This window comes from Micropterus dolomieu, linkage group LG02, assembly GCF_021292245.1.
Source record: "Micropterus dolomieu isolate WLL.071019.BEF.003 ecotype Adirondacks linkage group LG02, ASM2129224v1, whole genome shotgun sequence".
Lineage (NCBI taxonomy): Eukaryota > Metazoa > Chordata > Actinopteri > Centrarchiformes > Centrarchidae > Micropterus > Micropterus dolomieu.
The window spans coordinates 22,391,446-22,417,460 of record NC_060151.1 but is presented as its reverse complement, the minus strand read 5'-3'; the positions used below and the strand labels follow the sequence as shown (position 1 = coordinate 22,417,460).

The 26,015-nt window shown below is 39.0% G+C and overlaps 2 protein-coding genes and 1 long non-coding RNA gene across 5 annotated transcripts; 2 read left to right on the top strand and 1 right to left on the bottom strand.

Moving 5' to 3' along the window:
- Window positions 1-356: 356 nt before the first annotated feature.
- Window positions 357-8,400, bottom strand: LOC123965995. Of its 3 annotated transcripts, none has more exons than XR_006823842.1 (5): window positions 8,033-8,400; window positions 4,792-5,253; window positions 3,862-4,058; window positions 703-935; window positions 357-422 (listed from the first exon to the last, which is right to left on the bottom strand). It is a non-coding gene; the product is annotated as an uncharacterized LOC123965995 (long non-coding RNA). The 3 variants fall into 3 exon arrangements; XR_006823840.1 differs by having other exon boundaries at window positions 3,862-4,061; window positions 8,033-8,397; XR_006823841.1 differs by having other exon boundaries at window positions 3,862-4,061; window positions 4,792-4,968; window positions 8,033-8,393.
- si:dkey-43p13.5 (visual system homeobox 2) lies at window positions 1,086-5,498 on the top strand. Its single transcript, XM_046042252.1, has 4 exons — window positions 1,086-1,204; window positions 3,483-4,041; window positions 4,347-4,504; window positions 4,902-5,498. The coding sequence occupies exons 2-4, from the start codon at window positions 3,807-3,809 to the stop codon at window positions 5,319-5,321; spliced, it is 813 nt and encodes a 270-aa protein (XP_045898208.1). The 5' UTR covers window positions 1,086-1,204; window positions 3,483-3,806; the 3' UTR covers window positions 5,322-5,498.
- On the top strand, window positions 8,115-19,154 carry micall2a (mical-like 2a). The gene is made up of 17 exons (XM_046042245.1): window positions 8,115-8,467; window positions 8,831-8,879; window positions 10,066-10,207; window positions 10,420-10,586; window positions 10,791-10,921; window positions 11,009-11,515; window positions 11,646-11,830; window positions 12,714-12,771; window positions 13,265-13,455; window positions 14,144-14,251; window positions 14,427-14,491; window positions 14,671-14,794; window positions 16,876-16,978; window positions 17,273-17,346; window positions 17,429-17,543; window positions 17,640-17,686; window positions 17,768-19,154. The coding sequence occupies exons 1-17, from the start codon at window positions 8,325-8,327 to the stop codon at window positions 17,845-17,847; spliced, it is 2,289 nt and encodes a 762-aa protein (XP_045898201.1). The 5' UTR covers window positions 8,115-8,324; the 3' UTR covers window positions 17,848-19,154.
- The last annotated feature ends 6,861 nt before the right edge of the window (window positions 19,155-26,015 follow it).

The window sequence follows — 26,015 nt, the reverse complement described above, 5'->3', positions numbered from 1 at the left end:
TACTGTCAGAACCTCCCCCCACTGGTTTTTCACCAATTTTGTCCCAGATTATCTGGATCAACGGGCATTAAAGGACCCAAGCAAAGACAAACATAGTACTTGGAGGGGGTGGGAGAAGGGGGTCTACTTTCAAACAGCAGAAATCCCTGTAACTACCTGTGTGCCAGGGACAAACGGAGATGGCTACTCTGTCGTCAGTCCCACCACACACAGTTTTTATTTAACCACAGCTCAAGCTAGACACTTTTAATCTTTTTTGCTTTTCCTGGAGAACTTGTAAACCTAAGAAATGATTTCTTTCAATCTCTGTCTGTCCATTTCCTCCGTCACAAACACATGCATTCACACAAACAGACTGAAGTGTGAAATGTTGTTTTTAATTGGCTGGTTATGTCGTCCACTGATGGTGTTCCTCCCTTCACCTACATTAAAGAAATGTGGAGCATGAATTACTTTTATTATTTCAACATACCATTTCAGTAATGTATTTTAAGGTAATTATATGGACACAATAAGGTTATAAAAAGATGCTAATGCTAAACATATTTTGTTAGTTTCACTGGAGAGTTCTCTCAAATTATGAAACGCACAGTAAATCTTCAATTCTTTTGACATAAAAAGACCTAAATTTGATTAAGTATCAGCTTTCAATCTCAACATACGCTTTAAAGATATCCAAATCAGTCAAATCCTAATACTGACCTCTTTCTTGCCTCCACTAAGACTTTTATTTAGTGTTTGAACAGGTGCAGATGAAAGGGCCGCAGGTGAGCAAGTTGCAGTCCTTGCTGCTTGTAGAGGAATGACCATCCTGTGACTCACCTCAGCTCTGACCAGCTGCCTCCTGCAGCGGTCTGGGGCTGATCAAAGCCGGCTCAGCCCGCCAGTTCAGCTGTGACAACACTGACAGCTGAAAGTTTTCACCACCATCTGAGCTGATGAGCAGTTAGCGAGATGTGTTGTTAGGTGATATGTATCTTCGGATTAATTGACACACCTGTGTTTAATTCACCTAGACAGTGCTGGCAATCATCTCATCAGAGATCCATCAACACTAAGCTACAGCTGCCGTGCTCAAAGAAAAAAGTGTTAATAATCTTCCTGTCTTGGCTGCTAATGTGTTGATGTGTATACTTTGATCTGAGATGGAAAAATCCTGTAAGAGTTTGGTAACACAGTACTGTCTACGTACTTTACAATGATGGTAAGAATATATCATTATATTGCAGGATATCAGTTATTAACAAACACAGGGTGTAACATTAATAATAAGTACAAACATCTGACTAAAATTATCTAGAGCTGTCTTAGACTCCAATCTGGCAACCTCTTGCTAGCAAGTTTGACACCAAAAATATGCCACAAATCAAAAAGTCCATAAGTTTAAGTTAACTCTCTGTTTTACCTCAGGTCTGGACTGAATGCACTTGGGCAACCCCACTTTGTACCTCTCATTTATAAGCATTACACTTGAGTCACAGTGGAGGAATCAGCTTCTCTGAAAGATAAATACCTGAAAAAGATAAGAAAATATATTTGATCATTTCAGACCATGTGGATGAAAAGAAAATCCACTTGCTGCAAAATAAAAAAGATTTTAAACCCATTTCTCAAGTTGCAATTTTGTTCCCCAATCAAAACAAATACGGTAACATGTTACTACTTTTGTTCGGTGTAGAAGACAGACATTTTTCTTTCTCACAGTCTGTGAGGAGACTGGAAGTACTTCCAGAACCTTGGTTTTGTTAATGGACCGTTTGGGTTTTCTAAGTATTGCTGGGTATTTTCTTCTTTTAAAGAAACTGATGCATAGCATTGCGACTCGAATGTAATGCTTATACTATTACATGAGAGGCACAAGCTGGGGTTAGCACTTAGGCAAAAACTTTACGTTATTCTATTTTACAGGATTTCCTTTATTCCTTTTAATATAACATTTATTCGATAGCTACACTAAAAGATTTTAGGGAACAAACTATTTTGAATTTTAAATGGGTTGCTCATAAAACATTTCCAAGACGTGCCTATGTGTTAAATATAAAGATGACATGTATAAGCAGCTGATTGTTTGTTTTGGAAAAAAGGAGATAAAGACACACTCCTGTTTACATCAGTGGAGTTGAGGTGGAACAGGTGAACAGTTTCAGGTTCCTGGGAATCAGTATCACAAAGAACCTGTCATGGTCATCTCACATGTCCACCCTGGTTAAGAAAGCTCAGAAACGGCTTTTTACAGATGAGCAATAGAAAGCTTTCTGACTGGAAACATCACAAATTTGCATGGTTTGTGCACGGCGCAAGACCAGAGGGCTCTGCAGTAGGTGATCACCCATAACATCATTGGTACCCATGTACCAAGCATCAGTGATATTGGTGGGGTGCCAACCACCCCAGCTATAGCCTGTTCACCCTGCTTCCATCTGGCAAGAGATACAGAATATCTGCTGCCATAGCACCATGCTCCAGAACAACTACTTTCCCCAAGCTGTGAGACTTTTATATTCATCCCCTCACTCCATAGAAATTAATAATTTTGTATTATGTTTTGCTCTGTCTTGTTTGTGTTTATGTATAATGCATAAAGGGACTACAAACATAAATTTCAATATACAACCATGTTTTGTAAAATGACCATTAAAACGAATCCTTGATAACAAGGATTAAAAGCATGACATGCAAAATACACATTTGTACTACTGTAGCAGCTAATCACAATAATTCAGTAGTTTGCTATTCTTACAGGTGTTAAACTGCCATTACACCTGGTTTACCTCATTTAATATTTCATCAGTGGATTTCTCCTGTCATTTTAAGAAGGGATTTGTGTCTCTGCTACTGCTCATTAAGTGGATTGCTTTGAAGGTTAACAGACATGAAAATTTTTGCACAGCCTGTCTTGGTGATGTGGAAAATAAATCAAAACATCACAACTTATGTTACTTAGGACTTAAAAACAATACAATTAAATCAACAAACACAGGGGTTTCCAGGAGGGATTAAAACATTAAGCAAATAAGTGTTCAAGTTCGTCACTATACTGTCAGGAAGAGTGGGTTTATCCTGGAACCTGCTATTCAAGGTCTGCTGCGTTTGTGCTTGTTTTCATCCCACAGTGTTTTGTGTTTTCATTATGTCTCCTTTCTAGTCATTTGTTCTTATTATATTTCACAACTGTTAAACCTGTCAGATAAAGGTTGTGTAAATCTTTGAGGTGAACGTGTCTAAATGAGCACACTTCTTCAAAACTGAGTTTTCACACGCTGAGCTCCTGTCCATTATACTGATTGAAATTTCAGAAGCCAAAGATGTTGCAACTTGTCCCAGGTAGGAAGAGAGAGCAAAATCACTATAATGTAAGAAACAGATTGAGAACACGTGTGGTTGGGAAAGTAATGACGAACACAGCAAACATTGATGGAGTAATACTGATAATCCTCTGAGAGATGATTCACAGGTTGGATTTTCACCTCTGTCCTATAAAGCAAGCCCTGCCGTCTGTTTGGAGATCATGTGACCAGAAAAGGAGGGGGAGAGGATTGGAGGAGAAGAGTAGAATGCTAAGGTGAGACCACCTCCACTATTCAGGTCTTACCTAAACTCTTCAGGCAACACCTTATACCTGCACTGAGCACCTCAGCTACATACAGCAGCTCTAACAGGATACATCTGGTGGACGATCATAATTCTTTTCTTTTTTACTCTGGACGTTGGGATGCATTTCACCAATCCACCAGCATCCCTGTAGGCGTCAACCTGGCCCTTTTCAGTGGACTGAGACTTAATATCGGACTCTTAATAGCTTGGACATGTTTGGCCCAAGGCAGCTGGTGTCTACTCTCCTGCCTGCAGTTTTCCATTCACCTGCAGCTCACTTTTTCCCTGCATTCCCAAGCAGACTGGGTTCCCAACCTCAGATCCTGATCCCAGGGCCCTTTATCAGCTATGAATCCTTGAGGAATTATTTGCAGCCAGAGACATGCAAGGAAGCTTTGCTCCTGGCCACACAGGCAGTCGGGATGGGGCCACTCACAGAGGGCATAGGTGAGTTCAAACCACAGCTGCTGTGGACAAAAAGGGACAGATTGTTCAACACAGGATTTGTGCAGACAGATACACAGCCAAACTGGCACTGTATGGCCACAGTCTCTAAGACAGTCAGTGAGCACCATCTGATTGCAGTGTAAATGTTTACAAAAGATTAGCTAACAGCTCGTAACTAACAATCAATTATCAAGCAGTGTTAAAGTGGGCCTAATGATCGCTGCGCTAATTATCCAATCTAGAGCCATTAGTTTGTTGCCACCCGTTGGCGATTGTGTAATTGGTGCTTGCGCTGTGCTTTCCAGATGAACAGAGGCCAGTGAAGCAGCGTCGTGCACGAGCCAACTACAGCAGCTGGCAACTGGAGGAGCTGGAGAAGGCCTTCGAGACCACCCACTACCCAGACATCTTCATGAGGGAAGCCCTCGCCGTCAGACTGGACCTCATTGAGGCCAGAGTACAGGTAATTGGCATGTTGAACTCCTTCTGGAAATGTTCACTTCATTCAGCTGATATACATTTTTCTGCACAGTGTGCAAATTAATCTATTTAGCTCTATGGACTCCATAGACCTATTTCTTAATTCAGTTCTATTCAAGATGTCAAAGCTTTCAACATTACCAAAAATGTCACAATGAATTCTGGGGAAATGCATTATATTTTGGTACTATTTGTTCTGTTTTGGATCAATATAAATATCATATAGCTTGGATAGGTTCACAAGTGTGTCTGAAAACAAAGCTCACATACCTGGATGTACATTGAAACAGTCATTGGTTTCTGTACTCGTTCCTCCTGCATACTATTTATACTGTGAAAGATGGGATTCAACATCAACAGTACTTGTCATTTGTTTCCAGGTTTGGTTTCAAAACCGCCGTGCCAAGATGAGACGACAGCTGAAACTCCAGGGCCAGCTTGCAGGACCTTATGTAAAAAGAGACAATGATGAAACGCCTGAGACACCGAGCAGGAGTTTAAAACAGCAGACAGAGAGTTCAGATGGCGAGCACTGGGAGAGACGACAGGACGGAGAAAACTATCCATGGACAAAAGATGTGACTGCTGCGCTGAGCGTGCATATGCAGCCTGTGACCCAGAGGTCAGGGAAGTGGGCGAGGCTGGAGGGGCCGACCTCAGAGGAGCTCCGCTCTTGCAGCATCGCCAAGTTGAGGGCCAAAGCCAGAGAGCATGAGGCAGAGATCCACAGCACTGTAAACATGTCAGGAGGCAACACACAGTCACAAACACAGGAAGCTGATGCCATGCACAATGATTGATCATTTTCCTTCTTCCTGTTTGTACAGATAATCTTAACTAAAAAAAAGTGTATGCTATTACTATGCTGGAACAAAACTACCTGGGACGAGGCGCTTAATTATTTATCCATTATTAATAAAATATTTCTTGCAGTATAAAATAATAGTTATCCTCTGTAAAATTATGAACAAATTGTAATCTTTTTAAATTTTATTTTTATGGTACATTGCAAATAACATCTTTGTGACATTTTCTATTTTTAAAATTTCTTTTCTCATGTATTGCTGTTTTGTCCATTTTGATAAAACTATAGAATTGTAAAACATTTCTGTACCCTACATTATTTGAATTACTTAAATTCGCATGCATGTGCAGTTTGTGTTGCTGTATATTCTGAAAGTGATTTTTAAAACATCTTAAAAGTTTTTAGGTTGTCAACTAAATTAATATCACATCCTGTATGCCAGGTCTTGAAAATGACAAATGGTGTCCCCTTATCATCTCAGTGTATCAGGGCACAGCTGAAATGGGATACAGTCAAATCATTTCTAAATGATTTCACAGCCACACATCCTCAAAGGAAACAATGGAAATAGCTGAAAAATGAAATCATGAAGAGTAAGTCTATATAGATGATGCATGTCTATGTTTTTAAAACTATATGCACCAGAAGCAGATAACGAGCTGTGAATCTAAAGAGAAGGAAATTTAAGGGCTCATTTTATAAACCATCAACAAATGCAAAATGATAATATCAGAATGAAATAATTATTCACAACAGCTGTGGTAAATAAATGATGAAGTCACAAATTTTGAGATAATGTAGAACTTAAAAAAAAACTTTTATCTGGTTTTGGCCCAACAAGCACTGTTGTTTTGCAAATTTCTGGTTATGAAACCCATATCTGCACAATATCAGAGTGAATTATTAGTGATTTTCACATGTTAGTGTGAACAACAGTAAGGCATATAGAACTAAAACAATAGATAATATTAGATAATAGACGTGATGGATGATAAAAAGGGCTTTTTTTCATAACATTGACTGTTTGTACTGAATGCACACTTTGTATAGTTTGTGTGCTGGCATGATTCTAGTTGAAGTCTTATGTAAGGTTTTGCTACATACTTCTGTGCAAATTATACTAGCACTGTCTATTTGAATGCATTGTTTATGTATTTGACCACAAGTTTGTAGTGGTGAGTCTTAACAGTGCAGTGTGACGCTGCCCCCTTCTGGGCATGACGATGTCCTTAGACAGGACAGATGAGACAAGGTAAGCGTTTTTAAAATCCAACTAATGCATATATACACTTCCTTCTTCCAACATCTCTTATTTGTTGTGTGGAGCATAGTGTAAAGTGTAAAGCTGTGTTACTCTGCTTAATTTTTTTGGAGACACTGTTACAAACAAATAAACAATTTATGTCTTACAGTGAATGAGGTCAGTGTGGGTCGCTCGCATTTCAAAGACTCTGGTTTCACACTAATTACATTGCCCGTGTCAGAGGGTTGGACACTTACTGATGAGGTCTCTGGGTCTCAAATTTGAAACTTCTTTCCAAAAAGAGTCAGAGATCCTTAATTATTTTCTTTCCTGTTTAGGTGGAATGACTCATCAGGCTTTCTCACAAACTTCTCTAACAAACTTTATGACTATAATTCTTCCTAACCGGTTCCATATATGAAAGCTAAGAAATCAAGTTAGAAGTTTTCCCTAAAAAAAAATTTAGGGACATCATGATGTGGGCTAATTAGGTCAGAATCCTGATGTGACAATAGTTGGCCTCAATTACTCCCCAATTAGGCCCCACACAAAAGATGACTGAGGTAAAAAAAAAAAAATGCATGCCATAGATTCTGTTCTTGGTTCTCATACTGCTCGCTGACCCCGATATGCTTGCTGAGATAGCAAGTCTGGTGTTTAATTACTTCAGAAATCCTACAGAATATTACTCCTTTACTGAGACCCAATAAAGATGAACTTCATAAGGCATTAAATGAAAATATGATTGTAAATATCCATATAACCTACATGGAAATGACAGCTGAGGCTTTTGTCCTAAGGGGAGATTACAACAGAAATAAAACAGCACAGCAGCATTCTTTGTCAGATTGGCCCTATGCTATGAAATAAATGTTTCTATGCCCCACCAAATGTAAAATATAACAAAATAAAATAAAATGTTGAGAGGCATCTGGACCTTTTTCAGTTTGACTTTAACCATATGGACACTGCATCTTGCATTTAATTTCCCCAAATCCAGATGGCCACTCCAGACTGGAGGCTCAGAACTAATCTGTAATTAGAAAGTAATCACAAGCAAAAACTGTGATATTTTGCCAAAATGTCACATTTGAGGGTTGTGTTTTCAACATAAGAGGCTCTCTGTGAACACTGTAACATGACATCTTTGAATGACAAACCCAACCTTGTCACTCATTGGTACTGTCTGCAGGATTAAGCATAAAAGAGGACTAACTTGAAATTTACCTTGCATACTGGGAGCTGATGCAGAAGCAGACTTAATATGTTTAGTTTAAAGACAGTGTAGCCTAATGTCAAGTGGTTCAAAAATAAAACCTCATTTTGGATATGATAAGACCACTCCACAACATATAATTGTGGAGGACTTGCAATTTAGGTCAATGCCAATTTTTGGCACTAATTATAAATTACTTTCTGGGATTGACAACTGAACTCTAAACACTAGAAAAACTATTATTTACCTTTCAACTATTTTACCCAACAGTTGCGAACGACGAATCAGCAGATGGTGTCAATTAGTGAAATGAGCTGAGAAACACACACCACCGGCTCGTCCCGCAGACTCGGCTGTCATTCAGGTGGAAGAAGGAAACAGGACGCAGCTGCAGCGACGCAGTTCACGGTCAAATCCTGAACAGAGACTTTTTTTTTTTTTCTGTCTTTCCTCCGGCTCCTCTACATTGAAACCTCTGCCTGTTGCACACTTCGTCTGTAACGTTACTGAGTTCACTGTGTCTCTGACGCGCTAGGACTATGGCTGCCATCAAGGCTTTGGAGCAGTGGTGTAAAATGCATTGTGATGGCTACCGAGATGTGGCCATCACCAACATGACGACTTCATTCAGGGACGGACTAGCTTTTTGTGCGCTTATACACAAATACAGACCGGACCTGATGTAAGTATTTTACTTAGAAAAGAATGTCATAATCTAGGTGAACTTCTTTAGTTTGAATGAGTAGCCCAATATTAGCTTTAACGAAAGTTGTATGTCCTGGGGTAGCCTGTCTAGGGGTAGCCCAAACTGCAATAATTGTGTAGTTATTGGTCTTTAGTAGGCTACTATTTAGTCTACCTAGTAGTGCTTTTCGATTTTCTCCTCTAAACTTTATACATGGTTTTTTCAGTGGTCTTTAGTTAGGGGTGTTAGTTCTGGTTGTAAACATTTTATTTCTTATTAGGAAGTTATCAAAAAGATGACTCCTTCATAAATATAAATTCTGTCTTTCTCTCTCTGTTTATTGTATTTCTGTTTTCTCAGAGACTATGACTCACTCAGAAAGGAGGATGTGTTTGAGAACAACAGACTGGTAAGTTGTCAAGTTGTTGAACCCTATTGTCATATTGAGTGCAAGTGACTTCATACTGGAGCTACACAATGTGATGTAGCAGCACATCCACTTCATTAACCTCAGAGACACAGACACATCCAGCAGCATACTGTATTTCTGTACTTATTCAGCAGAGTGGTTAAATATTTAGCTGTTTTAACATTTTAACAGAGTTCTTCCTCTGTCCAGTTGACCTCATTTATTTTGTTAACCCCTACATGACCTGAGTAGCATAGCTGGGCCCTCTTCATTATATAGTATTCTTCCATTTTACCAGCTTCCTCTGAGGATTACAGGCCCTGCAAAGTGCTACAGTGTGCACTCTGTAAGACTTCCTTGTTGTCTTGGATGATCCCGGCAGTGTCAGCAACAAACCTGAACTCAGGGGAGAGGCTCCCTGGCTATTCATTTTGAATGAGGCTTGCTGTCATCTGCCACTCGTTCCTCATGACGACGGTTCGCTTGAAGCCACTGTTGTTGTGTACTTCTACAGGGTTATGCAAGAAAAATAACTTCAAACCAGATTTGTGACCAGAGAATAGTGTGTTTTGATCAGGCTTTAGTTTGATGCACCTAATTGTTGAAGATGCTCCCTGTATTGAAACAGGAGAATGTGACTAGTGCGGTAATTCACACCCTTCTATATTTCATGAATAGTGTCATGTTTCCCACAGTTGGTTATTTCACAAGTTATTACATTAAATATTTTTTGTGTTTGTAGCAAAACGAGCTTTAGTTTTCTGCTTTCAGTGCTCTTATTTTATATTGACAGACTTGGTATTCAGTAAGGCTTTACTTTAAATTTAATGAACATGTCCAGGCTTATCCTAAACAATGCCCCAATATTCTTCTCCCTCCATCCTTTTTCTTATCCCTTCGAGCTTACAGGAAGTGTGTTAGTCATTATACAGCCCTTTTCAGACCTCTCTAGGCCGAGCCACAGGCTCCTGCTCGTCTATTTAAAGGAGATTGTATTGTTTGACATTTTTACACATGCAGTAATTGTAGGAGCTGACATTACTGTGCCCAGCGAATACCATGTTTTTATATGGCAAACATGGTTTTTAAATTGTTTACTTGGTTCATCTTACACTACTATTAAATGTTGTCTTGGCAGGAGTTGATGGCTGTTTGTTAAACTGTTTATTTGTTTTTTTCTGTCAAGGCTTTTCAGGTCGCAGAGGAGAAGTTGGGGATCCCAGCTTTGTTAGATGCAGAAGACATGTTGGCTTTAAGGATCCCAGACAGGCTAAGCATTCTTACCTACGTTTCCCAGTACTACAACTACTTCAAAGGACGGCCTCCCAGTGAGAACATGACTGATTCAAATTACCTTAGAAACCGTATAGCTAAGGCGGAGTTGTCCATCCTCCTAACCAATAAGATTTTCTTTAATTCAGAGTTTCTTACATATTTCTTTTTTTTTTTTTTTTTTTTTTTTTTTTTAGATTTAAACATACAGATTGCTTTTTCTCCTGTGCTAGAGTGGGATATTTCATAATGTTGTACTTTTCCTCAGTGGGAGGTGTAAAAAGGCCAGCAGAGGGCTCCAAGGAGGAGCCATCAGAGAAGAAAAATCTCCCAGTGGCTGCCAAAACCTTTGTGTCTAAAACTGCCATAGAGAATCGTTTACCTTCCACTCTCGCTGCTCATGCCTCACCCAAGTTGTCCAGCGCTGCTGTTCAGGTCAGTATGTCAGAACGCATCATCAAATATTTATGGCTATGTTACAATCCATATTTGTCGTACACTATTACTTTTTTAATTGGTTAAGAACAAGGAGAAATTACCTTTTATCTTTTTTTCTCGGTGGGTTATGTAAATGTTAATAGGGTATGTGTAATACCTTTCTGGACATAGCGTTACCTCAGCTTTTGTTTTCTTTCACAGAAGGCAGTTCTGGCCGAAAACGCCAACAAAAATGGGACTCTCAATAACAAATGTGTTGCATGCAAGAGTCAAGTTCATCTGGTTCAAAGGCACTTTGTGGAAGGCAAGCTCTTTCACAGAAGCTGTTTCAAGTAAGAATTGCATTTATATTCAGTGATACTTTCCTGGCATGTACTGTTTATTGCATTCATAATTTTATGTTAATGAACATCCAACAGATGCAGTGAATGTTCCAGCGTGCTTCATGCAGGAGGCCACAAACCTGGGAAAGATCCAGACACTTCTATCTGCAACACCCACCAAAACAATTGCAAACCTTCCCCTGCCGCGCATGGAATCAAAAATGGACCTGCCAGTTCAGCTGGCCGATTAAATGGTGTCAGCCAGACCCAGCCTGCACCACGCCCCTCTTCTGTCTTGTCAGCCCCACTGAACATTGTTGTGAAGCCAGTCAGCCCTATGCCACCTTCCCAGTCCTGGACGGCCTCAGCCCAGAAGACTCAGTCGGCCCGGCAGAGGTTTTTCCAGGCTCCACCACCAGCCACAGAGGTCTCCACAGGTACCAGGAAGCCCACAGAGCCATCAAATGTTTTAGGAAAGCCTAAGATCCCACTGAGTCATGATGATAAAAGCAGAACAAGGACAACCATTGGAAAGAAATTGGCTGAAGAAAACTGCAACAACAACAACAAACGCCCATTCACCATCCGATCAGCAGAGAGACGGTGAGCACTACACTCTGTATACTTTCTGTGGCCACAAACAGACTGTCCTTTTCTAATCATTCCCACTCTGTATTGTTTTGTAATGACTTTTGTTATTAAGGCTGATGGTGAGGGCTTTCTCTCTCTGCAGGTTTGGAGATGAGCCAAGTTCAGCTGACAGCCCCGGTTTGAGAAAGGATAAATGCAGCCAAGGCCCAGCAGGAAACTGGGTAGGACAGCCCTCCACCAGCCAGACAAACAATAAGGAAGCACCATGTCTGAAGGCCATCAACAAAGAATACACAAGGCCAACAACTGTAAACACAACTGCCAAAGGCAAGCGATACTAAATTCATTTCAGTCATTCTTGATCCATTATTTGACACCTAGCCAACATCTAACCCCCACCTGTCCCCCCCAATTCTTTCTGTTTGTCTCAGAACACATTCATAGAAAACAAAGACCTTTTGTCATTTCCCCCTATTTATACAGCCAGTGCATTTAGCATGATGTTAGCTCAGTGTTGGATACTGACATTTTAATTTCTGTCTCACACTTGTAATGAACTTTCATAGTTGAACTGTCATTCTCTCTGGATGGATGTGCATGCATGGCTGCAGCATCCTGACAGTACGTAGCTTTTCAGACAGAAACACAATTACTGTTGGTTTCTAATATAAATGGTCATCATACTATCATCTTTGATAAAAGTCTCCCTATCAGGGAGGTAATTATGTTTCCTGCTAATATGGACCCCATATTGACCACGGACTTGGTCTTGAATGTCAAGATGACCTCTTGGCAAATTTACAGAGTTTGTGCATTTATCCATTTGAGGGATGTTTGTCTCACGCACTGATTAAAGCATCAATTGGGTCTTTAAATACAGATGTGTAGGTGATGAACAGTGACTTTAGTGCATTATGAGAGACTAGATAATGAAACCAGTAGCTGCACTCATTATCAGCTGCTCATTATCAAATGGGTGACACAAAAAAGTCAAGGGAGTCTTTTTGTTTGCTGTGTACAAGAACTGCTTTGAGTGCTCACTTCATTGCTAAAGCAGATGGAAAAAATAAAAGGCAAAGTGATAATGTAAGTAAATGAAGAATGATTCCAAGTTGATTCATGTGACAGATGAAGTAGTGTTAAGCTTTTCTTTGCCATCATTAATGTATTCATTCACTTAACTATTTCTGTCTTAATCATTTTTCTGCAGATCAAGTTTACGAGTGGCAATCAAAGCTCAAGCCTTTCAAAACCAAGCTAAGTCTAAAGTAAGTATCCTCCAATCATCATTTACCTATTAACCTCATAACTCACCTTGGTAGTGGGAAGGTCACACAGGTGGATAAAAATGACTTGAAAGATTTGTGTTAAAACATCCCTGACCATTCAGCTTATTCACTCTCCAAAATGCAGAATCCTTGAGCTTCGTCCATCTCTGTTAATGTTGACTGACTCAGAGTGCAGCCGCTAGCTCTGTCCCGCATCCTAACCTCCTCCATCCTAAACCCCAAGGAGGGCCAGGCCTTTTCCTCCAAACACTAGATTCTCTCATTTCAAATTCCCGCTGATGATTCCTCAATTGTTTTCACCACTCTTTAATCATTACAAAATAAAAAGGTGAGGCCTTTTATTTCTTCATATTTTCATTCTTTATGTTCAGCCTATGGGTGTATTACATCCGGATGGATGAACACTGTACTTTTTACAACATTTTTAAATGGTGACACACTTAATTATAATTTCATTGTGTCTTTCTTACAGAGATGCTGTCTTTACTGAGCAACATAAGCCTGGATTCATGTCCACAACTTCCTCTAATGTTTCCATCAGTACAACAAGGCCTGCTGTGGCTCCAGCCCCTATAGTACCTCTGGTTAGCTCTGCTCTGTTTGATCCTGCAAACTTTAGGGAAGTCTCCTCCCAGAAACCTCAGCTTGGCTCTGGAAACTGGGGTGAGTCAACTCTGTACATTATAATAAGACTTTTGAATAAACACATTTTTTTTTTTTTTTTTTGGTCTTCAGTTCTGCTTGATCTAGTCAATAAGGTGCATTGTGGTATGTAATATAGTGCTTGTAACATTTTTTTTGAGATTGTCTTGGCAGTTCCCCATAAAATCAAGCTCTGTAACATGACTATCTGTATATGTTATGTCTGTATGTGAAATATACTCTTTAAGCTCTGCATTTGGTCTTTCAGAACTCCTGAGGGAAATGTCTAGCTCTTTATTTGCTAAATGCTCCACTTTGTTGACCAGCTAGTCGGTAACTGTGCCTCTTTGCTGTTTGGTGCTGACCAGGTGGTGTACAGTGAGGTTTTTAGAGCTTTTTCGCCAAAAAACATTGTCTGCTGTGCCAAAAACGACTCAGTGAGAGTGAACCACAACAGTAGAAGTTGACCTTGACTAAGATGTTTAAGTTGAGATATTTCAGTCTGGACCGAAGTGGTGGACTGACCAACACAGACAGACATTGCCATTCGACCACACCACTAGCATGGCAGAAAATTAAAAAAGCAACATCCCCATGCACTGATTCCCAAACAGACATGCTGTTGCACTTAGCAGAAAACTGAAAATGCATTAGTAGATTAAACTTTCTGCAGATGTACAGCATGTAAACCTTACTGTCTTTATTTTAGGTTTTAGACATGGGAGTTACTTGTCTGTGAAATCCCCACCCAGACGACCAGCTGTGGAATCTATTAGCTCTTCAACGACTGCTCCAGCCAATCACGGAAATCCGTCAGGTTCATTAAAAATATCATCATCAAAGCCAGACATACATGGCTTCGTCCATCTTGTTGATTTCATATGAGCAGTCATTTTTCACTGAAAATAAATCAGGTGAAGTCATATGTGACAATGCTTTTCTGAAAAGCTGCCATGAAAGGACTATCTAATCCTATTTTATCTACCTCTTAGGTGCTAAAAAGGGAAAGTATTTGTCACCCACCAACGCCTCCAGGACTGAAATGAGGTCATCCTCTGTAAGTTCCCTCCATTAAGTCTCTTAAAAGATTAATTAACAGCTCTACAAATATGCTTTCATTACACTCCCAGGGAAAAAAAGGACAACCTTTATGTTTTAAGGGGCCAAAGTCACAATTTTCAAATTAAAGTTATCTATACTTGACTGTGACTCTTAAGTTATATTGTTTTATATCAGGTGAAGTCTTATCATATTCCAGTGGAGCAGATTGATGGGGAGCTGAATGATATTGAGACAAACTTGGCTCAGTTGGAGAAGGAGGGTGTGGAGCTGGAAAAGAAACTCCGCAGCTGTGAGGAAGGTACTTTCTTCTTGCTGCTCTTCCCCTGAACTTCCTTCCTTTCCCTGTTTACACGTTCAAATAAAATTGAATGTTGACGTGTCCAGAAACAATCTGCAAGGTGAAAAATAAACAGTCCCTAAAAAGACTCACTTGTGTTGAGGCAGAAGCTATTAATGCAATTTCCAATTTTGCTCTCATGCAGTGAATAACCTCATCGCAAACTTTGATATTTGATTGTGTTTGTGCAAACTGCTGAATCCCACTGCTGCTTCAGTGAGTGAGAGTCTCTGGTGCAGAGTTGTGTCCTGGTTGCTACACACATTCACTCACAGTCAGCTGGAGCGTGGCGTGTGTGGGGATTTACCCGCCATTTCTATTACTTTTTCTGCAGCCAAATGAGGTGAGAGGCACAGACAGCCCACAGGGATGGTGCTTCTCTTTTGAGGTAGTGGGAGTAGGGGGCCTGATTGCTTTGCTCAAGGTCAACATGACTTGGGTATAGTAATATATATTCTAGTCGATTGCATACTTTTTTTCTACACGCCACCCAGGAAGCTTGAGCATGCAATCGCTTGGCCGGAATTTGACATCAATTGCACACCTCCTAGGAGATCATCTACTTCTCAACTGGAATTTGTCGTCGTAAAAACTAAACCCTGGCACTCAAGTTCAATTCAGAATAAAATCATGTTTGTTCTGATGGTGGCAGGATGTAGAGTGCCTTGTCCTCAGTCCCTGTCCTGATCAGTCCTTATTGTAAATGTGGCTTTGGTGAGTGTGTATGTTTATGTAGTAACTAATCGGGATTGGCAAATATCAGTAAAAAAAATATCTATTGATCCACCTACTCAGGTGATCCAGTCTGACTCTGTGAAGCAGATGCTGTGATGAACTGCAGTATATGTCATAATACTGTGGTGGACCAAAGGAATCCCTAAACCATGATTACTACTTTATGAAAATAAACGGCCATAACATTTTAGATTTATATATTAATCACTGTCTTTGTAAAAGCTTCACTATACTTTGGGTGTTCAGTATTTGACTCTTTTTTTGTTTTTAATTTTTTCAACGCAAATCCAAAATACACTTTAAAAAAAAAAATAAAAAATTTGCTAAATCATTAAGTGATGCAGACAAATCTGTACCTCATTGTGTATTCCTTCTGTGTTGCTCTACATCCCCTGCATATTAACACAATGTTTGTGGGTAGCATTTAGATATGGAATTATATTATAGATGCTAGTGCTGGGGCCACTAATGATTATTTTAAATATTGATTATTGATCGCCAATTTAATAAATTTGTTTTTCTCCATGAAATGTTAGAAAATTTGTGAGCAATGCTCTTAATTTCCTGTGACATTTAAAATGCTTGCTTTGTGTGACCAGCAAAACTCTAAAACCCCAAAATATTCAGTTTACTTTCACATTTGTCAAAGAAAAACACTAAATCCTCACAACTATTGGCTGCTACAGTCCCTTAAGTGAAGCATTGACAAAGTCTCAGGAGGTGAGTCACTGTCCCTCTCAACAAACCTGCACCCTACTGGCTGCATACCAGCCAAATTATCCCAAAACTGCACTTAATTGTATTATTGTGTAATTTCTACAGTCATATTAAAAACAAAGAGTTGATCTGGTGAAAATAAAATGAGCCATGATTCTGGATGAGAAGCTTCTTGATTGTTATATTAAATAAGATGATGTAAAATGTATACTGTGAAAACAGAATTATTCTACAGCTCACTCTTCAATTTCAGTTACTGTATTAGTTGACAGAAGAAAAGCACAGTGCCAAAATTGCTGTCTGAACACTTTCTCTGAACTTAACTTATCACTGTGGGATTACATTTACTCACAAGTCATTAACTTAAGGTGCGTGTACAAGTTAGCCAGAGCAGATCAAAAATGCCAGTCTCTACATGCATTATAGGTGTTGCTGAATACTTTGTATCAACTGGTACATTTTTACCCAATATGCCACAGTCAGGGCTTATACACTAGACCACCACTAGACCATTGTTGAAGATTGTATACCTAATTTATAATATATTGTGTATTACGAACATATTTGTCAAATTTGGCGTTGTCTTTCAGAGGGAGAGGGGGACATATTGATGGACCCACTGATGGTTGACTGGTTCAATCTCATTCAAAAAAAGCAGATGCACATTAGAAAGGAATCAGAGCTTGTATACATGTGAGTACTACTTGCTTTACTTATTGTTAAATTACCTTTCATAAATTATTGTATCTAATTTGTTTAGTGTTTACCTCAAAGGTTTCTACTACAGTCTGTTTGACTTGATTTATATTAACAGCTCTATGGTATTCCTCTGAGAATAAAGTTATTTGTTGTTATTGCTGTACACTTATTTAACACTAGGAATAATTCAAACTTATTAGCTGTCCAACCAAATATATTTGTTCAATATTGTATACAAAAGATGTAATATAATAAATCAGCGTTTTGGTTTTTGATTGAAAATCTTAGTGCCAGGACTCAGGAGCTGGAACAGCAGCAGCCAGGCGTTGAAGGGGAACTTCGCAGGCTGCTGGAGAAGCCGGGTAAGAGATCACTCTTAAATTCAGCTTTTTTTTTAATTTTAATTTTTTTTTACAGTACAAGTCTGTCAACTTGGTATCACAGATCATTTAAAGTCCAGAGAGGAGCAACAGCGGGAGAAGAAGTTGATGCAGAGGCTGATGGAGATTGTGGACGGCAGAAATGCGATTGTGGAAGGTCTGGATGAAGACAGGCTAAGGTAACATTTCAGGAGTAATCACTAATGCAGTACTGGTAATATAACAACTTGATATTCAAACAAAATGCTTAACTAGAGTTTTCTCAACAATTTCAGGGAAGTGGAGGAGGATCAGCAGTTGAATGAAATGATGCAAAATCTTGGTAAGTATTGTATCAATGATTTTTCTTAAGAGTTTCCAATTTGAATGCATCATACAAATACAAACTGCTTTTGTTGAATAGGAGTAAAGAGAGACAAAAATAAGAGGAAGTCCTCCATCTCAAAACTGTTCAGGCGAAGAAGTAAAAGACGAGTGGAATGAGCCCTAAGGCAGTTTTTCAAACTTTCATGCTGAACTTAGTTATTGTCTTATTGTAGTATTCTTCCTTTAAGATTTTTAATGTTTTTTTGTTTTTTTTTAATATTTAAGGTTTTTATATCTAATGAGCAAATGTTGCAATGTCAAATTTGGAACCATAATGAATCAAGTCATGTCTTTGTTGTTTCAGAATATTTCAAAATAAAGGTTCACTTAAAATGTTATATTTGTTCAACATTCACCTTCAGTTCTTCGTTTGCTGTTACTAAAGTGAAGTGAGAATTTCTAAATAGCTCATGATTCAGTCTTTGCTTTTTCAATAATGGGATGTCACATTTTTTTCACAATGGTTTTTCAGGGGGGTTTTTTTTCTCAAAAAGATGGTGATGTTTAATTATATTGCAAATGCAGCTGCGAGCATTTTCCTTATCTTGATCAGGCCGCAGTAGCAGACTGTCACACAAAAAATCATCTGTGGATATGTTTGTGTTTGTTATGTGAAGATGCTGTGTATTTAATGAACGATTGGAATGAGGTATCAAATTAATTATTTTGGCAAATCAACTTGCACTGGGTCAAAAAAATTGGATGCTGGGAGTTAAAAACAAACTGTCATGATTTAGAAATTACAGAGGGAACGCTGGTTGTTCCATATGCAAATAAGAATGAGCAGAATAAATCTGTAATCCTTCAGTAGCCTTGATCCAAAATGAAATTATATCAGTATTTATTTAATAATGGATTTTAACAAATTTTCTGTAAGGATATTAGCGGGAGAAAAAAGCCTTGACAATTAAGTTTGAATAGCTGTGGAGTGTAAAATGGAGAGCCACACATGTTGAACTGCCTTGTTGCAGACTCCAGTTCCCCTCTCACACTGTACTGTAGGTGGCAGCCTGGGTATGCTATATCACAAGGCAAGAACTTGGAAATCCAATTTGCCACAGTACGGACAGTTAATTTCTTTGCTAATTTTATAAATGCTGCAAAAATGTTCAGCTGTGCTGATGCAATAATGTTATGTGAAAAGGATTAGGTAGAGCTGTAGCTTATGGCCGGGGAAGGCTTATAAACTATAGGTTGTATTGAGCTCTTTATCTTTAAACCGGGTTTAATTAAACATTACTCTTTACTAATATCTGCATCGGAAATGCTCTGTACCTGAGCTATTAAAATGTTCAAACGACATGTGGAGTCAGTCATGTGTGAAAATGGCATTCGCAGTGTTTGTATTGAATGGTATGTACTTTTACACTATTTATATTATTTGAAACTTGAAATCTGTTGTCCAATAAATCTTTTGAAGATTAGTGTGTACGAGAGGTTGAATTATTTACTTTAAAAAAAGATTCCTTTGGCACTTTCTATTCAAACACATCTTTGTCACATCATGTCTTTTTGTCACTCCTCTTCCCACATATAAAGCTTCACCAATGATTGTTGATTAAACGACTGCCCAAAAATCAGTAAGAAACCATACAATGCAGCAACCCCTTTGCATTAAGGTTGTGCAGTAATCACTGAGCTGCATCAATGTATGCTTTTTAATACTTTTAAGGATGGCATCAAGATAATTCTCTGGCGTCAATATTTTGCAGCTACTTATAAACTACATATCCCTCATTTTGAAATGCGTGAAATTGTGATCATGAACTTGAAACAGTCTTTCTAGCTGAGCAGAGTTGGGGATGATATTGGTACAAAATGCCATGCGTGATGTGTGTGACAGTCGAGACTGAATGTGTGATATTAGAGTTAATTAAAGCTTTGCGCCCCATCTACTGCAAATGCTTGCACTTCTGCAATTAAGAATCAAAGGCGAGGGCTTAGTGTCAGGGGGGTGTCTAATACATGGTTTTAACAGGAATGGGACCTGATTTGCCAAGCTCCTAGCGACAAGCATTAACAACAGCCTCAAATTAGAGGGACATTAATATTCATAAGTAAAACAATTCATCCTGTGAATGTGTGATGAAATGGAATCCTCTGAGGTGAGCTCTTGTGTCCAGGCTGCCATCGTTCATTAAAATATGCCATTACCCATGAAGTGCTTAATCTTTATGAAAGGGTGGTAAAATCATTTTGACAGAAAGGTGGAAATTGTAATATTGTTCACTTTACATTATGTCAAACCTGTACATTTGGGGAAAAAAAAAAAAAGAAGTGATTATGTCGATCAGTATAGGTTTCTATAGGTCTCATTAGCTGAATTGTTTATGCATTTTCATTCAGGAAGCTTAATCTTTCCTTGTGCACACTGATATTTGTTAGTTATTCTATTAAAAAGACGTGAGTGCTTTGTGATGTTTTAGGTTAGCTGCTGTATGCTGCCACTTGCAACATAATCTAAAGTGTGTGTGTGTGTGTGTGTGTGTCATCTTATTCCGGTCTCTGCCAGAGTCTCTGCCACTAGCCTGTAATTATGATCCTCGAGGTAATTTTATCAGCCTCATTAGCTCTGATGAGTAAACGAGAAGCGTGCCTCTAATTTATTGGCCATCCAGGCTGGAGACTTAATTCTCATCAGAGAGATCATAATATTTGTATAGAGAGATGCATATACAGTACATATACTCAGTTACAAGGCTCCTAGACCAACACTGAGGCTGAGACTTTTGTGACTTAAAAAAACAGTAATTACAGTCAAAACATGAAGTCTGTTTAGATAATTGGGTATGTGCTAAAATTATTTCCATAGATGTCATTCTGATGAGTTGGGAAACAAAACATTGTCTCTTTTTGATTCAGGCATGATTTCAAATGAAAAGTATTGTTTGTATTCTACAGTCTTGTGACTTTATCTTCCTGCACAAAATTAGATTCTCAAACCTCTGCAAACAAAATTGCATTGTTTTGTTCCCTGTTCAATAGAGATGATCCATTTTCTGTGTCAGAGAATGTGTTAAGGGAGCGGGGTAAATATGCTCACAATTTTCAGTGTGTAGAAATTTGCATTGAGGGGAAATTATGCATGCTGGCTAGTGGAAATGAAATGTATAAAGTGCATGACTGGTAGACTTGACAAGTGCAGCTTTCATCCATCTCAAATGAATAATTTTCACTTCCCTTAAACATCCTTAATCCAACCATGTTATCAGCGGGCATGCAGGATTCTGCCAGACTTTCTCCTTAACGGCACAGCAACTTTCAACTTGCCTGAGATTCTGCACTGCAGTTGCTTACCACACGGTCTTAGGGACTCACTCTTATCCTTCCCTGCTGGTTTTGTGGATCAGTAAAATTCCTTCAAAACACAATATATACATAGCGCAAGTCTTAATAGATAGCAGAATGTCTCACTCTACCCTCCTCTGTGCTTCCTCAGAGGTCGACTTAATGCACTGTATTTTACCTCTGATTCACATTGGCAGAGAACTCAGAGGACGGTGTCTAAAAAAACCTATTTGCTCGGTGGCCCTTTGTCCTCTATTTCAAATTTCAGTGACAGACCCTTCCATGCTAGTATAACGTAGTTTAGAAATTCATATGGCCGTATAGGGATAGAGAAGGATATTCATGGTAAATTACTCATTTACAGGCCAGCATTCAGCAGTTTGACTTCTTATTTTGGGAACATTTACTTGTCTTCTTCACTGAAATACATACTTATGATACTATATTGTGGCAAATCCCCCCTCTACATCCCAATCCTTTTAATTTATGCACTGTAGCATGTTTTCTAAATACTACTGACAATAAACAATTAAATGTGTAATTGGTGTTTATGCAGCTAATCCTTGTGATAGCCTCTAATATGAAGGGTTACCTGGCTATTTTCAATATCCACTTTCACAGAAGCCTCAGTTTGCGATAAGAATATTAACCTCATCAATTTCAGGTAACTTTCAACGCTTTAACATCTTGTCTTAAAGACCTACGTGTTAGCAGGAGTCTCAGCCTTGGCATTTAGTGACATTTTAAGCCTTTTAACAGAATCCAGACAGGGATTTGCAGTTTCCACCAAAGGAAAATAATTTATATCCTCCTTTCTGAGAAACTGTGGGTAGAGGGATTAAATGCACCAGAGAGATTTGTATGTGGTGCAAGTAAAACAATATTGTGACTCAGTTAATACATTTCCTACCATCTGCTTTCATGCTTTGAGGAAGTCGGGAGTTGTTACTCATCGAGCTGAAGTTGGCTTTGATGCTTTTCTTGTTTAATTTTCTCATTTTCAAGGTTTTAAGTGTATAGGTCATAGTGATGACAGCGCTGTGTACCTGAACCCCTATTACAACAGTGCCATGAGACACCTTAAATAAGTGTCTGCATGGTCTGAGGCAATGAAAAGTCTGACCTAAACCAATTATTTTGCGTTCTTTCCCAATCAAACTCCCATAAACCTTTGGAACTAGCAAGTGTTTTCACCCCACTTAGAATTATATTTAAAACATGATGATGCCGCGTGGGCACAAAAAAAAAAAAAAAAGAAAATTCTGAATGACAGTTTGAAACACAAAAGGTCTTTTCTGCATGTTGGATGGTTTGTGCACTGTGTATCTGCCAGTGTGTGTGATGGCTGCTGTGTAGTGGAGACATGCAGGGCTCTGTTCTCTCTGTGGGCTGGCAGCTTTGATGCACTGCCTCTCTTATCTCATGCCTGGCAAGGTTAATGAAGTGGTGGCACTTTTGGAGGAAGTAGAAATGGGATGAGTAGCAAAGACCAGAGGAAGCTTGGAGATGAAACACCCTGCTCTTAGCGGCTGTAAGAGGCAATTTTGGTGAATTACATAGACAATAAGAAAGGGGGTTGTCATCCTCTTAAACACAACAGTCGTCTGAATCAGGAATGGTTGATTGCATCTCTTTCAGCCTGGTTCATATAAAATTACATTAGCATTTAGGCTCACTTGTAACTTGATCTGTCAAACATCTCCTTATAAGGCCATGTTGGTGTTTCTATGCAACATTTAAGTCAGGTTTTTGCTCTGTAATGTTATGAATTGTATACTGAGGCACAAAAGAACATTGTGAAATGCTAAACAGTCCAAGTTGCTTTTTCATCTTTGAGCATCAGATCATTTGAATCAGGAGAGCTCAGAGGTTTTCAGCAGGGTGTAGTCTCCTCTTGTCTTCTGAAAATCCACTGTGCTTTTGTCAAGGGCAACAAGTCTCACTTAAGTGAAAGAGTTGGCTAATTTTATTTGTAATAAGTGTCTTGGAAGTTGGCTTGTGGTTACAAGCTTAAACAAAGGGCAGAAATTCCACAGTAATAAAAATATAATAAGGGGTGATGTACTGCTAATGCTCTATATTCCTTAGCTTTTTGGTTTTAAGATTCAGATTCCCTTTGCATCTATAATAGCTAATAGGTAAACAGTCCTGAATGGAAGAAATGAAGCAGGTCGACATACCAATGAATTAGCATATAGATGAGTTCATCTCATACAAATAGTGCTCTTTTGCCCAGAACTCCCTGTGCTGAGCAAAGATCATGTATGTAAAGTATGCATGTGGAAAATGTAAATTAATCCATTTCAATCATCATTCAATTTAATAAGATTTTTTTCCCTCCCTTCTCTTATTTGTCTCTCATTGCTCAAATGTCCAGAAATATTGAGAGGGCAGTCAATCTATTCCCCTAAAGCAGCTTAATTGTTTAACATAGGAAAAAAACAACATAAACAAAAACATAGGACAGTAAATGTAAAATTGATGTAAATTACAAACAAGCACCAGGATCATTTACATGTGGATCCAACAAAGGCTGAATTGAGTCCTACATAAATAAAAGCACCTCAGTGTTGCTGAAATCAAATAATGCCAGAGATTCCATAAAAGGAGTGCCATTGACCGTATGTTTTGTATTTGATCCTAATTATTGTAATTCCATAAACACCACCCCTGTGAAACGCAACTATTTGTTACATAGCTCTTGTTAATATGCTAAAAGAAGCTTATAGAATTGGGTCAGCTAATTAAGCAATTAGCTTATTTCAGCTCTGTGGTCAGGCTGTTACTAATCTATGGCATTGTGAGCCCAGATCTGCCAACACCGAGAGGCTTGTGTGTCTCCCATCCTGTCTGACAAAGGATCACGTTTGAAGCCATCTTTTCGCTCAGCAGAGAGAGGCAGAAGACTTGTCTCTGTTCACTAATGCTCACGTTTCTCATGCAAATCCCTGGAATTGAATAGGTTGTTTATTGTCTAGTAAATATATTGAGACATTTATGTAGTACTGTTGAAGTGTTTGCTCTCTGAATTTGTAGCTGTGTTAACACACACAAAATCCCAGACAGATTAGAGTTTGATAGCATTAAAGCCATGATGAATGTTGGTGGCTTTTAGCAGAGCCTACCACGTGGCTTCTTACCAGGCATCTGACGAGGGCAGAGTTAGAAAGTGCAACTGTAGAACGTTAAATACGTCAATGGTATAATATCATGAAACTTTTTTTTTTTTTGTTAGCCAGCAAGTTAAAAGTCCTGAAACTTCTCTGTCCAGAAGTAACTGCTGTTATCATCACTTCCTGCGACTGTGTATCTTCGACATAAAGGGATTGTTACGCGTTCAGGGTAATATTTTCCAATTATCCAGACTGAAAAAAATGTATGGATTGATTTATATCTCTGTGTGCAGTTTGAAGGTATGCAGAGTTGTGCGCTTAGCTCAAACTACGGGATGTCGGATTACTGTAGTAGCATCTCTGCTCAAAGGTAGGCAAGTCCACTTGTTCACTGCAGAGGGTTTCATAGTTTGAACCACATAGTCTCGTTCGAACATTTAAAGTGGTCATATTATGCTCATTTTCAGGTTCATAATTTTATTTAGGGGTTGTACCAGAATAGGTTTAAATGGTTTTCTTTTCAAAAAACACATTTTTTTTGTCATACTGCACATTGCTGCAGCACCTCTTTTCACCCTGTGTGTTTTACGCTGTTTTAGCTATGGAGTGATGCATCTCACCTCTATAAGATCTTTTGTTGGGAGTTGCACATGCACAGTACCTAGTTAAGGACTACAAGCCAATCAGAAGCAGAGTAGGGCGGGTCCTGAAAATCCTGTAAACACGCTTTTTTTCAGCTGTATATGTTCCCCATGCCAGCTTAGCAACATGGACTGGAGAGTTTCAGAGTGGTGAGTTATTAATTCGTAACAAATGTTGTTGAAGGCGTGTCTGACTAGCCGTATTATGCATTATGACGCACGTTTTCTTGAGACGTCACAATAAAGGGGAAGAAAAGGCTGGACTACGAACAAGCTGTTTTCAGGCAGTTCAGAGGAGTGTTTTCTGTGGGAGATGGGAACTTCCTTTGGGCTGGACTAGCTTTTTCGCTATGCAAACCTATTACATGCAAAAAAAACTCAATAAACTATTAGCAACTTTGTTGCTGCTGTGAAAAAAGTGGATTTCATTTGTCTTTTACAATGGTAAAAATAGATACGAAAGCAGTGATGGAAGAGAGGGATGGAAGGAGAGAGGGGGGAGGGAGGCAGCCTACACAATATACACAGACAGAGGTACAGACAGTAAAGGTGATGTTGCTATATACTAAATGAAAAAATGGTACAGATATTTATAGTAGTGTTAATGGTAACAGTCGTAATGTTAATTATTATAATAACAATAATAATAATAGGACTAGTAACAATAGTCGTTGCATCAGAGGGTGTCGAGCAGGAACACGGGGGCAGCAGGTGACCCGCAGCCACAGCTCCAGAGCCAGAAAACCTGCAGGAAGTGATGGGAGGAGAGGGACGAGAAAGCACAAGACTACCAGAAAGGGGAGAAGTTGTGTTAGTAACATGCAATAATGGGATGAGGTTGCATACAGAGGGAGAGAAAGTAGAGGAGAGAGGAGCTCAGTGCATCATAGGAAATCCCCCGGCAGTCTAGGCCTAAAGCAGCATAACTAAGGGATGGTTCAGGACTAACCTGAGCCAGCCCTAACTATAAGCTTTATCAAAGAGGAAAGTCTTAAGCCTACTCTTAAATGTGGAGATGGTGTCTGCCTCCTGAACCCAAACTGGAACCTGGTTCCACAGGAGAGGAGCTTGATAGCTGAATGCTCTGGCTCCTAGTCTACTTTTGGAGACTCTAGGAACCACAAGTAACCCTGCATTCTGGGAGCGCAGTGCTCTGGTGGGGTAGTAAGGTACTATGAGCTCTTTAAGATAAGATGGTGCCTGACCATTAAGAGCTTTGTAGGTAAGAAGAATGATTTTAAAT